General features: G+C 41.0%; 1 protein-coding gene across 2 annotated transcripts in view; it reads left to right on the top strand.

Moving 5' to 3' along the window:
- PDGFD (platelet derived growth factor D) overlaps positions 1-13,205 on the top strand; it is a gene marked incomplete at its 3' end in the record, with an annotated part of 147,648 nt that overhangs the window by 109,793 nt on the left and 24,650 nt on the right. For both annotated transcript variants that reach the window (XM_082008308.1, XM_082008309.1), the window contains exons 4-5: positions 6,164-6,223; positions 10,804-11,005. In XM_082008308.1, coding sequence (XP_081864434.1) covers positions 6,164-6,223; positions 10,804-11,005 — 262 coding nt within the window. The remainder of the gene's footprint in view (positions 1-6,163; positions 6,224-10,803; positions 11,006-13,205) is intronic.

Here is a 13,205-nt window from a genome sequence, read left to right on the forward strand (position 1 = left end):
CAACCTTAGTGATTCTGTGATTCTTGTAGCTAACTACAGGTTGTTATCTGGAGAGATAAGGTTACGGTACCTCTAACCTTATTGAAAGACACTCCATTTATTGTTTCATTGAAAGGCATGATTTCCAGATTACAAATAATCATTGTTGCATGGTTTCCAAATTCAGTATCTTATATTTTAAAGCCTGGTCACCAGAACTGAACAGAGAACTGGTTTGGCCATTACTGTAGGTAAGAAAAATGCAGCCTCCGACTTCCTAGTGAGTAGCCTAATATAGAAAAAAGGTATCTTTCAGAATCCTTAGGACATGTGGTAATAAATATTCTGATATGAAAATGAAACCTAGCAATGTAGTGAATTGAAAGTATGGTAAAAGAAAGATATTTCAAAGTGTACATCTCTATACATTTATTAAAGAACAGAAATTGAAGTGTACTAAAATGCAACATGATGAATTATAATTAATCACTGGAAGTGTATAAACTTGACTATTTATCATAGCATTTTTTTTAAACGGAACTATGACTTTTCTTTTGCCCCTTAGTTACCTAACACTGTTGTTGTGACACAGTGTGTTCTGAGTTTGGGTTTTATTTGCTTGAAATACCTGTTGCTTTGTATATAAAATGTAATATCTATAAATGCGATGTTAGAGAATTGGTACTATTGCTTGTTACGGGGGAAAAAAAGAAAGACCTTATTTCCAGTTTATTATAATTTATTATTACTAACTACAAGTTTATCTGCTTATCAGCTGCTTGTCCACAGACAGCTCTGAATGCAATCAATGCATGTTGACTACTGTTCAAAAATAGCTATCTTTGAGTTTCCTTTTATTAATTTAAATGTTAGGATATTTTCATCTCTTTTTCTTCAAATTATAATTACCCTACATTTTCCTTCCACTGTCCTAGCCCCTAATTCATATATTCCAGTGAGAGATTCCAACTTCTATTTGTTTCTGCACAGGACTTATAGAATCATAGAATCATTAATGTTGGAAAACACCCTTAAGATCAAGTCAAACCATCAACCCAACACCACCATGCCCACTAAACCATGTCCTGAAGTGCCACGTCTACACGTTTTTTGAACACTTCCAGTGATGGTGACTCCACCACCTCCCTGGGCAGCCTGTGCCAATGCTTCACCACTCTCTTAGTAAAAAAATTCTTCCTAATATCTAGTCTCAACCTCCCCTGGTGCAACTTGAGGCCATTTCCTCTCGTCCTATCACTAGTTAGTTGGGAGAAGAGACCAACACCCACGTTGCCACAACCCCCTTTCAGCTAGTTGTAGAGAGTGATAAGGTCTCAGCCTCCTCTCCTCCAGACTGAACAATGCCAGTTCCCTCAGCCGCTCCTCATAAGACTTGTGCTCCAGACCCCTCACCAGCTTCGTTGCCCTTCTCTGGACATGCTTCAGCATCTCCACGTCTTTCTTGCAGTGAGGGGCCCAAAACTGAACACAGGATTCAAGGTGCGGCCTCACCAGTGCCGAGTACAGGGGCACAATCACTTCCCTACTCCTGCTGGCCACACTCTTTCTGATACAGGCCAAGATGCTGTTGGCCTTCTCGGCCACCTGGGCACACTGCCGGCTCATGTTCAGCCGGCTGTCAACCAGCACCTCCAGGTCCCTTTCCTCCGGGCATCTCTCCAGCCACTCCTCCCGAAGCCTGTAGCATTGCATGGGGTTGTTGTGGCCAAAGTGCAGGACCCTGCACTTGGCCTTATTAAACCTCATATAGCTGACCTCTGCCCATCGATCCAGCCTGTCCAGGTCCCTCTGCAGAGCCCTCCTACCCTCCAGCAGATCAACACTCCCACCTAACTTGGTGTCATCTGCAAACTTACTGAGGCAGCACTCGATCCCCTCATCCAGGTCATCAATAAAGATATTAAACAAGACCTGCCCCAAAACTGAGCCCTGAGGAACAGCACTTGTGACTGGCCGCCAACTGTATTTAACTCCATTATATCTAAACTTCTTTGAACAAGTGCCATTTCACCTCTGCTGTGGTTTTGCAGAATCTCCCTTGTGCCGCAGTACAATCTCCCTTGTGCTTTAGCCCTGTTCCTCTGCAGACTTCTAGAAGCTGTTTCTCTTTTGTGTCGTTTATAGGTATGGTATCTAAATACCACAAATGGGGTGACCACAGACAGACCCCAACACATTCATCCTCTCTATGTTCATTTTTTCTTAGTTTCCTTTCTTCCTCTTTCTCATCTTTACTTGCACCAAGAACATGCCCACATTTTTACTACATTACATTCTCCCCTTCGCTTCTCTTCCATTCCCGTGACAAGGTCACAGTAGAGAAGGTTGCTCCTTCGGGAGAGGACCTTATTAAACTTGGTAGGCCCTAAATATCAGTCTAGAATGCTGTCTGGGCTCTTCTTAACCACAATTCTTTTGTGAACCTGTCATGCTCCCTGAAGTGGAGAGAATCACCTCAGATTTTGTTAGCCATAGTTTATAGTTGTTTTGGCAGATAAACAATTTTTTACCAAACCTAATCCAGTTACCCCAGGGACCTGCAGATTAGGAGAAAGGGCTCAGAGAGGAGCATATAGAGACATGGGGCTGCTTCTTTTCCCTGAAGAGACCTACCAGTGTGTTGTGCCCATCTAGGATTATTGCCTATCATGCCTCATAGATGTCAAGCACCAAGATGAGTTAAGACTGAACTACAGTGATAAAGTATGTAAACAATGAAGAATCACAGAAATGTTAGGAAGTGCTGCTTGCTTTTAATTTGAGGTCCAGGCAGTAATCCAGCATGGCTAGGAGGACTCACATGTTTTGCCATATTTGTGGTACGGCAACATGAGTCATGGACAACATACTTCTCAAACTGACGAGTCCCCCAGCCTCATCCCTCATCCTTTCCTGATGTCTCCCTGTTCCTACTGACCCCGCCAAAGGCCATGGCTTGACCCTGGCAGAGCCTGCGCTCCTGCAGGTCGTGGACCCCCAGGCTGCAAAGCATCTTCCTCAGCACTCAGTGCTATCTGGCTCTGCAGTCTCATATATCCTTGATAGCAGTGATTTTGCCTTATGATCTCCACTTGTAAATGCCCTAGATGAAACAAAGAGTATTCCCCATGACTCCTTGTCACTTACTGGAGATCAGTGGTGGGAGACAGGCTATAGACAAAGTCAGTCTGCAAAGGAGAGAGTAGCTTATCTTTGTCTGACACAGAGCCAAGAACAATATATCAATGTCCATACATATATAACTGTAAGGACTGACTCAGGATTTGTCGTGCTGATATGTAATTCTTGAAGTTGAGGTAAGGAAGTCATTTTTCTTCAATAAGAGTAGCTGCTATCAGAAGGTGGTTGATGATAGCCCTGTTGCTTTGCCTGTATTTTTGCTGCTTGTAGAACAGTTAATGCAATGCTTTTCTGAAGTCTCATGTAATGTTGTTATGTTACCATGACACACATATGAAAATAAAAGCACTGTTGTCAGGGTGATGTACTCAAATTATTACCACCCTGTTTTTCCAGTATTCAGTTAAAAAAGATGTGGGGTTTTTTGTTTGTTTTAACTAAAAGTTTTAATGTAATTTTAAGTAATGGAGAAAACAATAGCCAAGTGATCATATGCAAATTCATATAAACAAGGTATGAACTGAATAGATAACACTGAAAATAAATTTGTCCTTCAGGTTCTGCTAGGGACAATGGTGAGAAAGGAGAAGACGATTTTGTAATGATGAGAACCACTTTGATATTATTACTTGAAATAGCTACCAGCAGAAGCCAGAGATAATAATAATCTACAAACTGTAAAGGTTGAAAGCTCTGAGAAGCCAAGAATGACTGCAGCTGCCTTGAATGATGGTGGAACAAAGCCATATAGTTGTGAATAGTTTATGCAGATGAAATACAATCACAGAGTCAAAATTTGCAGTCATCAGGTTTGAGATCCAAGAAGCAGGTGGTACACATCTATTTAAAGGTTTTGGAGAGGTTCCCTGGCATCAACCATCTCAAAGAATCATAGACCAAAGAAACAGTTTTGATATCTACAATTAGATAACAAAAGGGGACCGTCACTTCAAACACAAAATTATTCCTTGTCTACGGTCTTCTCCAGACATTCAATGAGGCAGATATTGTTCCTGTTTTAAAATAATGCCTCAGAACTCAATGCCACTTTTTTTCTGGAAGTGCTAAATGGGAGCTAATGACAGAGAGAAAATTATTTCCAAGTTTTGCAACTGGCATCCATTACCAGAGGATCCATGAGCTTTTCAAATCCATTTTTATGTACTTTAAATCATGGCCTGTCAAGAACTGGGCAACCAAATGTGTAGAGAATGTGGCCAAGGTAGCCCACTGCTCCTGAATTATTTATGACCTGATCATAGCATTTGTTGATCTCTTTACGGTTTATAAAAAAAATCTGCATTAAAAATTTCACCAAAACTGTTTTGCTTTTGTATTCCTAGAAGAAAGTGACTACTTCAATTATTAACGTTTTAATAGCCCTTGCAGTTTCAGTGGTCAATTACTGACACTATATTGTGATGGGGTTTCTTCTACTAATCTTAAGTACTGAAGAAATCACTACTGTTTTGCTGCCTCAAATTTGAGAGAAAGCAACATTTTGTGGAAGGATAAATAGTAACAATATTGAATAAACAATCTTGTGACTTTTGAGGCGTTTGAATATTTTTCTATAGCAAATGAAAATCATTAAAATACCATGTATATCGGATCTGGATCTGAAAGTGGCTCTGTTCCTTCTTGACTAAAGGATAAGTTTATTGGTGGATTAGCAGATTATGTGATCAATTTTCTCTTTTGCATGCCTAAGAAATAATGGAATATATGCATGTATGTATGGTCCAGTGCAGCATTGAGTCTAGAGAACATCAGCTGAGCAGCTACTCTTCCATTTTCCCGTTTGGTTACCAACTTAAAAAATGCATAGCAGAAACTGAGTCAGTGTAAAATGATGAGCCCAGGCATTGATCCATCTTCTTCATATCTTTTCATTATAAATTCTGTTACTAGAAATTAAAATCTTGTTATGCTGTCACTTCAGCCCACTTTCCTTACCTGTTTATTCATGTCAAACATTAGCTATTCACTGCATGCATGTGTTTAATAACTGTTCTGTAAAGCTGCCTTTTTTTTCCATTTTTTATTTTTTAATTATTCCAATTGGAAATGAGTAAAACTACCGAAAGATTAAAGAAATGGCTTCTTCATTATTTAAGTGATGATTGCCCATCACTCATCAGACAAGTGGATTGGGATTCAGATGACCACATGTCAATATCTAAAATTTTGACATCTGTGTCTAAGTTAGTCCTCCCAGGCTCCCTTTATAGAAAATGAGGAGAAAAAAACATTTTTAGGATGCAATGTCATCCCAAATTAAGCTTCTAAAATCGATCAGATGATTTGAGCCCTAAAAATGCTGGTTTTAGTTGCCTGTAAATGGAAACATGAGCGACTAGATTAGATGTTTACTTTGTAGACGTCCAAAGGTAGATGAGATGAATCCCATCCCTGTGCTCAAATCAATCATAAATGCCCGGGGGCTTTGTGCAATGACACTTCTAATGTGAATGTACTGTGGCTGTGGTTTTTAATGTAAAGGACATAGTGCCATTCAGTGCTCTACGCAGACGAGTAAGTCCTGTTCGGCACAAGCACCAAAGGCCGTACTGCCGTGTTAGGATTACCTTTCAAATGGGTTAGCTTACCCTGCTTTTCACCTTGGCTAAGTAGCACCAGGGTGTTAGCATGTCCACATTCTTTCCAGAATGGATCAGTCTGGGCAACAGCATTTGTACTTTGATTGTAGCCATGCAGAGGTGGTGTTTATGTCGGAAGATAAATGTAATGGCCTTGACCAGATTAGGTCCTGCTGTGCGAAACAGTGTATATCATATTCCAAATAATAATAATACCTGTCCTTGCCCCAGCAAGCTTACAAGAAGCTAGTTTATAAACAATGAAAAGGGAGGAACCTGAATGTAAGTGGCATTATATAGGAATGACACATGGCAAGGGCCTCTTGCATTAAAAAGGCTTGAAAAAGGTGATAGATCTTGAATGCTGAGACATTTTTTAGGTTCTGCAGTTAATTTAGGACATTGCCTTAATGGTGATTTTTCCTGTGGGTTTTTCCCCTTAGGATGATTTCCAGCATGCAGCCTCAGAAACCAACTGGGAGTCAGTCACAAGCTCTGTCTCAGTAAGTAATTTGTTACTATTTTGCCCATGGATGGATTGATAGGATGACTTTAATCAAACTCACTAAAATGGCACCTGCACAGAGGAACCATGTATTCACCTTGGGCAGAAGATAAGTGTTTATCCAACTCATACTGGAGTCAACTAGTGTGTTTTTAAGGAGAAAAGATTCAGGATATGCCATAAGCTGTTGAAACCACATGAGATAGCCATTTCTTGCTTTCAAACTCATCCTGCCAAGATGAAAGTACAAGATAAACTCCTTAAAATTTTCAATTGTAAAATGTCTGGACCTAAATAGAAGACTATACTTAAAACATGCTGTCAGGAAAATGGATCTAGCTTTTCATTGTCAATACTGAGATTTTTTTTAGTGTTTGTAACAAAATATTACATCTGAAGTCTCCATATTCAGCAGTGAAATGCGACTTAAAAAAAAAAAAGAAAGAAGACAAGTAATCCAGTATAAAATTTTCTTTTTCTCTTCATTACGTTTGATCTGTGTCATTGGCCAAAAATCTGTCCCCTCTTTCATTTCCCAAGTAAAGTTGAATTCTGGGGTATGGCAATGCAGCATCAGAATTCATAATATAGGCTCTTTTGTGTGCTCTGCTGGCTGGTCAGCACCATGTCACAGTTCTTATAAACTCCTCTTAAAACACATGAGACAAAGATAAGTGCTCAGAGCAGACTTGATACCAATGTTTGGAGCATTCATGGAAGAGCATTTAGTGATGGCACCTTTGTTACAGTTGCTACCAGGAGTTGCCAGTGGAAAAGCAGTAAATAAAATATGGGTAAATTTTACTGATTAGTGTCCAAACCAGGCAGTGAGTACAGAGAAAATCCTGTATTGCCAAAATTAGAAGAGGTTAAACCAATCTCACTCATGTTTACCCTTGAGTTTGCAAATGACACTTGCCCTTCATGATACGATGCATTGATAGCCTTGAACTAATTGTGCTGAAAGCCCTGCACAGTAATATTAACAGAGCTGAGATCTACTGGATGTGCCAAGCAGGAGTTGCTAAAACACTGAAAGACATAAACTGATTTTTCATTCTAATATGGGCTTGGAAAAAAATGTATGGGATAGCATATTTTATTTAAAAATGTGGTAGGCTGATGTTTGAAAATGTAAGCATGGGGCTCCCTCGTCAGGTAACTATGAAAATGAGAGCAAATATGTGGTAAACGCCATATTAGTTATCATCCTTAACATTATGAGGCGCACGATAGGCCAAACAATAATCCAGTATTCTTTTCATACTGAAAAAGAAGTTTATTTATCTTCCACATGTATTTGTTTCTGAGAAGTTACTGTTAATGTGTTACAGGTAGGGAGATTCGGTACAAATATTACAAGTAGCAAGCTGATGCCCATGGTCACATGGAAACCTACAGCTGAACCAGAAGCAGAACCTCAGTTTCATTGGTTTTCCCATGCCACCCCCTCTCTATTAAGTGGCATTGCACCCACTAGCCCTTTCTTATGCTCAGGAAAAATAACGTAGGGAGGTTGAGTAATTTTTCCCAAAGGCACCCAGGAAAAAAGTCTGAGGACATCTGAATTCTTCAGGAGGGAAAGGTTCAGGGATTCTGCTATGGTCCTGAGGGGCAGAAGAACAACCTCAGACCTGCCTCTTGCTGACAAGATGACATACTGTTCTGCTGATACTCAGTTAACATGGCAGATCTGAAGTTTTGGCCCTGAAACCCACAGGCAACCCAAAGACTCATTTTAGGATCTGGGAACATTACAACTCTTAGAATGAAAATTTGAGGGTAAGCAAATTTATTCTTCCTTGTCTGATGTCATATCACAGAAACATATTTCTTGTGGTTTTTTTTTTTTTTTTCTCAGAAAGCTAAACCCAATACTTCTGCCCTTAAACCAGCATCGCAAACCCAGAAAAAAAAGGAAACAAAATTCCATTATTTGTGGAGTAATGATATGACCAACAAACAGCTGTGATGCACATTGAACTGCCTGTCAGCTTCACAATGCAGATAAAAAGTATAAAAGAATGGGGGAATAGAAATTGGAGGTAAAAGCACTGACAAAAAAATACTGTTGTGTCCCATGAAATTAGAAATGTATTCAGTGCTTTTAAAAAATGCAGAAGACGTACATGATGTGGAAAATCTTTGCTCTTCACTGCTTCTTGCATTTCACTCTTCCTCTTGCCCTCTCTTTGGATGTGATCTCAGAAGGCAGATTATGACGAGCACAGTGCCTCGTTCTTGGCAGGACAAAAGAGAGGCAGTTGGGTTGGCAGCTTTGAAGTTGCTTTTGGGCCTGTCACATGATGTCGCTGCCAGTAGGTTTTCTGAGCTGTTGAAATAATTCCTCTTGACTTGGCCGTCACTGAGAAAAAGTTAAGCTTTCTTCTGTGTGTGAACGAGGTTACACAAATCTCGAGTAGGAGCTTCTATATGAAAAGAAAATGGGGAATCCCTGCTGCCTGTATGAGCTTGAAATTCCCTGCAAATTCACAGACTGACCTGCGGTTCTGTAATGAAATGCACGCTTGAACACGTGAAAAAAACTCCTGCATTGTCTAAGCCACACACCTGTGGCCTGATTTTTATGCTGCTGTTCCCTCAGCGTCCTCGCACCATCTCACTCTTGAAAGGTAGTCGGGGCCTGATGTTTCCATGTTGGGCTGCAGTCACAGATGAGCTATGAGCTCCACTGAGCTCCCTTCAATAAGCAAACAGCATTTGGGTGCATTCTTCTTCTGTAACCTCAATAACTGCGTTATCACACTGCACGGTACCCGCCTACAGCACAGTCTTTCCTGCAGTATTGTTGTAGGCAACAATGCTGTGGTCGCTTTACTGGTATGAGCTGTTCATCTCCTGGGGCTCCCATCTCTCTGATGGTCTCTATTCCAAGCCACTTAGAAGTCAGGAGAGATGCTTTGAGGTATGCTTTCCCTTTTAGGTCATGAATTTTTACAGCCATCTGCACTGTTTCTTGTGTAGCACTGCATTGTAGAGACATTGCAGTCACAGTGGGCCCTCTGAAACCTCTTGTGCTGTTGGCAATAAGAAGTAAAGCACAGCTATGCTTTCTTGACCACAGTATTATAATGTTTTCTATTTCTTCTCTTTCTTATTTTTAATAATTTGGACTGTCTGGACTTTCAGCAAACTTACGCAGCAAAATAGAAAGGATTTTTAATTTTGTGGTATAACTCACAGTTAAAGACAAGCAAAAAGGTTTTTTTTTTAAGAAAGGCATACATACTTTAGAAGTATTTTAGTAAGCATTGAAGGACACAATCCTGCAAACAAGTGAGTAACTTTACTCAAATGAGTTGGCCTTTCCATTACTACCCAACTGAGTGAAGTTAATCACAAAAATTAGTAGTTTAACATATGCATTTACTTGGGAGATGAGGCAAAAAATTATTTTGGGGAGCCATTACTTTTAAATGGCATATTTCTGCTACATTACTTCAGAGGTGGGTTTTCATGAGGGAAGATGGTTTCCAGGGGCTTTCCCTCAAGGTTTTAACTTTCAAGACCAAAATCCAAACAGAACTCTTGTGCCATATTATGCTTCTTGTTGGACAAGATCAGTTATTTTGATTGTAGTTCTTTAGAAAGTAACAGATCTGCATTAGCAGTTTTCCTTGCACTATTTTACACATACTATGAGGCTTTGTGGTTGGAAAGGGGAAAAAGTGATATAAGGGTAGTGAATATTGTGGTTCTAAATAACGATTATTAAAAATGTTTGAAGTCCTCTCCAGTAAAAATGAAACTGCTGCAATCTTTCTGTCAAAGTCAAGTTGTGCCACAAGTTCAGTGGGAACCAAATACGCTCAGAGAATGGTACTTGGCCATTCTTGGTTGGAAATCATATTCTTTTTGGTATTATGATATAATTGTGAGGGTATTACTACATTGGTAATCCCAATATTCATTGTTACATTGCTGAGATCCAAATATAATGTTTTTTCTCGCTTGCTTAGTAACTTGTGGTTTTGGTAAAAGGGTGAGAGAATTGTCAGTATTTCATAACACATTTAATTTTGGGGAATAAAGGGCCAGCTTTTCAAGTCTTTAACCAAGTCAAATTTGTTGTCCAAATTGACTGGAGAAAGACAGACAATCTAGTGGACTTGTTGCCTTTGTCTTTCTCAGCTGTGGTTTCTGATCTGCCTATTACAGATTTGCCAACAGAGCTGTCAGAGCTGTGAAGGCACCACCCCAGCACCACACGGCACCTTCGTTCTGTGGTCGTGGCCATCACAGTGGTTTCAAAAGACAGTTCCATTACATCCTGTTGTCCCCTTTGAGGAGTGGGTGCGCATGTTGACAGTGCAGCAGTGGCAGTGCTTCCCCTCCCTGCACCTCCTCTGGGATTTGCTTGGGAGTTTCGTGATGTCTTGTCTCCTTGCGAAAGAAGACACAGGCATAACAGAGGCTGACCCAGCTAAGGACTTCAAAAGATGGCCCAATGTAGCTGTTTCAGTCAATAATGAGAAAAGTTTCTCAGTAACTGTTGTCAGTTGTTTTAAGTGGTGCTGTAATTTATTCCAAGTACACTGAGATGTATGTCACTCTTAGGGGGTATCCTATCCCTCTCCATCAGTGACTGACCCTACGCTCACGGCGGAAGCACTGGATCAGACCATTGCTGCGTTTGACACAGTGGAGGATCTGCTCAAACACTTTAACCCGGACACCTGGCAAGAAGATCTTGAGAATTTGTACACAGACAGTGGCCACCATTATCGAGGCAGGAGCTACCACGACAGGAAGTCCAAAGGTAGGAAAAGACACTACATACATACTTTGGGGCAAGACCAAGCTATTTCTTCACACCTCACAGAATTGTCCATTGGTAAGGTATTAGATTCTGGTGCCCGTGTTCCTGTTGGAGCCATAGGGCAAGCTACCACCTGTTAAAACCAGGGATAAAGTCATTTAATCCTTAATCATTGTCTTACTGAGTAGGAACTCATCTGAGAAATCATACTGAAAACTGTCCATCGTTATGATGAATTCACAAATAAAATCACAGACTCATGTGTAAAGGACAGATGGTTCTCAGCTTCACCCTCTTAAACATTACTTTGTGTATAAAGCATGGGGCTCCTAATTACCTGCACTATCATCCTCCTTTAAATACCCTGCTTAGGGATTGTTTTCTGTTGAGTGAGGAATAATCACTTTTATCACATTGTGCTTAGGGAAGCATCTGGCGCAGACACCTGTATGTGCAGCTGTTTTTTTAGGATGTGAACATCTCACTGTTTTTCATTAAGTTGGTGGGGAACATTATTATGGTTTAACATCTTTGTAATTGAGCAAAGCACATATTTCTGGGTTATGTTTCTTGTTTCCTTCTGTTAGTTCAAATCATCCACCAAATGGTAAAGCAAAGGGATGTTAAGCTAGCAGTATGAATGCATAATGATAAAGAAACACTATTTAGAAGAGATGAGAAACACTATTTAGAAGAGACAGTCATGCTCTGGGGTAACCATGCACTGAAGGGCCTGATGAAATTGCCCTTTATGTACATGCACAGATCTAGAAAGCCTGTTCAAGTTCTCCAAGATGACAATTGCTGTAGGTTTCACAGAAGATCTGGAGTGAAACATTTTATATGAGTTGTCTCCTTAATTTTGTCTTCCATTTTCAAGAGATGTATTCATATGCACTCTTCTTTATAACTTCATAAATACAATGCCCAAGTCACAGTTCTGATTCTGTGCAGTCTACAAATTATTTGCATCTCAAATCCCATTCCCACTATGTTAAGCATGTGCTAAGCAGGGAGAGGGGATTTTAATTCAATATTTGCAACTTACTTGCTATCAAATGACAAGGCTTTAATGTGCTTTGATCTGAAAAAGGATATGTAGGCTGCATCTGCTGACTTCTTTAAGGCCTTTGACATGATCCCCCACAACATCCTTCTCCCTAAATTGGACCAATATGGATTTGATGAGTGGCCTGTTCGGTGGATGATGAACTGGTTGCATGGTCGCATCCAGAGGGTGGTGCTCAGTGGCTTAATGTCCAGAAGGAGACTGGTGATGAGTGGTGTCCCTCAGGGGACCCTATTAGGACCAGTGCTGTTTAATATCTTCATCAATGACATAGACAGTGGGATCAGAGAATCATAGAATCATTAAGGTTGGAAAAGACCTTTAAGATCATCAAGTCCAACCATCAACTGAACACCAGCATGCCCACTAAACCATGTCCCAAAGTGCCATGTCTACATGGTTTTTTTTAACACTTCTAGTGATGGTGATTCCACCACCTCCCTGTGCAGCATGTTCCAATGTTTGACCACTCTTTCAGTAAAGAAATTTTTCACAATATTCAATCTAAACCTCTCCTGGCACAATTTAAGGTTATTTCCTCTTGCCCTAAGTGCACGCTCAGCAAGTTTGCAGATGACACCATGCTGAGTGGTGCGGTTGACACACCTGAGGGGTGGGATGCCATCCAGAGGGACCTGGACAAGCTCGAGGAATGGGCCCATGTGAACTGCATGAGATTCAACAAGGCCAAGTGCAGAGTCCTGCACCTGGGTCAGGGAAACCCCCAGTATTAATACAGGCTGGGGGATGAAGGCATTGAGAGCAGCCCTGCTGAGAAGGACTTGAGGGTACTGGTGGATGAAAAGCTGGACATGAAACGGCAATGTGTGCTCGCAGCCCAGAAGGCCAACCATATCCTGGGCTGCACCCAAAGCAGCGTGGTCAGCAGGTTGAGGGAGGGGATTCTGCCCCTCTCCTGCACTCTGGTGATACCCCACCTGGAGTCCTGTGTCCAGCTGTGGAGCCCTCAGCACAGGAAAGACAGGGACTTGTTGGAGCAGGTCCAGAGGAGGCCACAAAAATGATCAGAGGGATGGAACACCTCTGCTGTGAGGACAGGCTGAGAGAGTTGAGGTTGTTCAGCCTGGAGAAGAGAAGGCTCCGGAGAGACCTTCTTGCAGCCCTCCAGTG

This window comes from Phaethon aethereus (genome assembly GCF_964289735.1).
Source record: "Phaethon aethereus genome assembly, chromosome: 1".
NCBI classification, from domain to species: Eukaryota; Metazoa; Chordata; class Aves; order Phaethontiformes; family Phaethontidae; genus Phaethon; species Phaethon aethereus.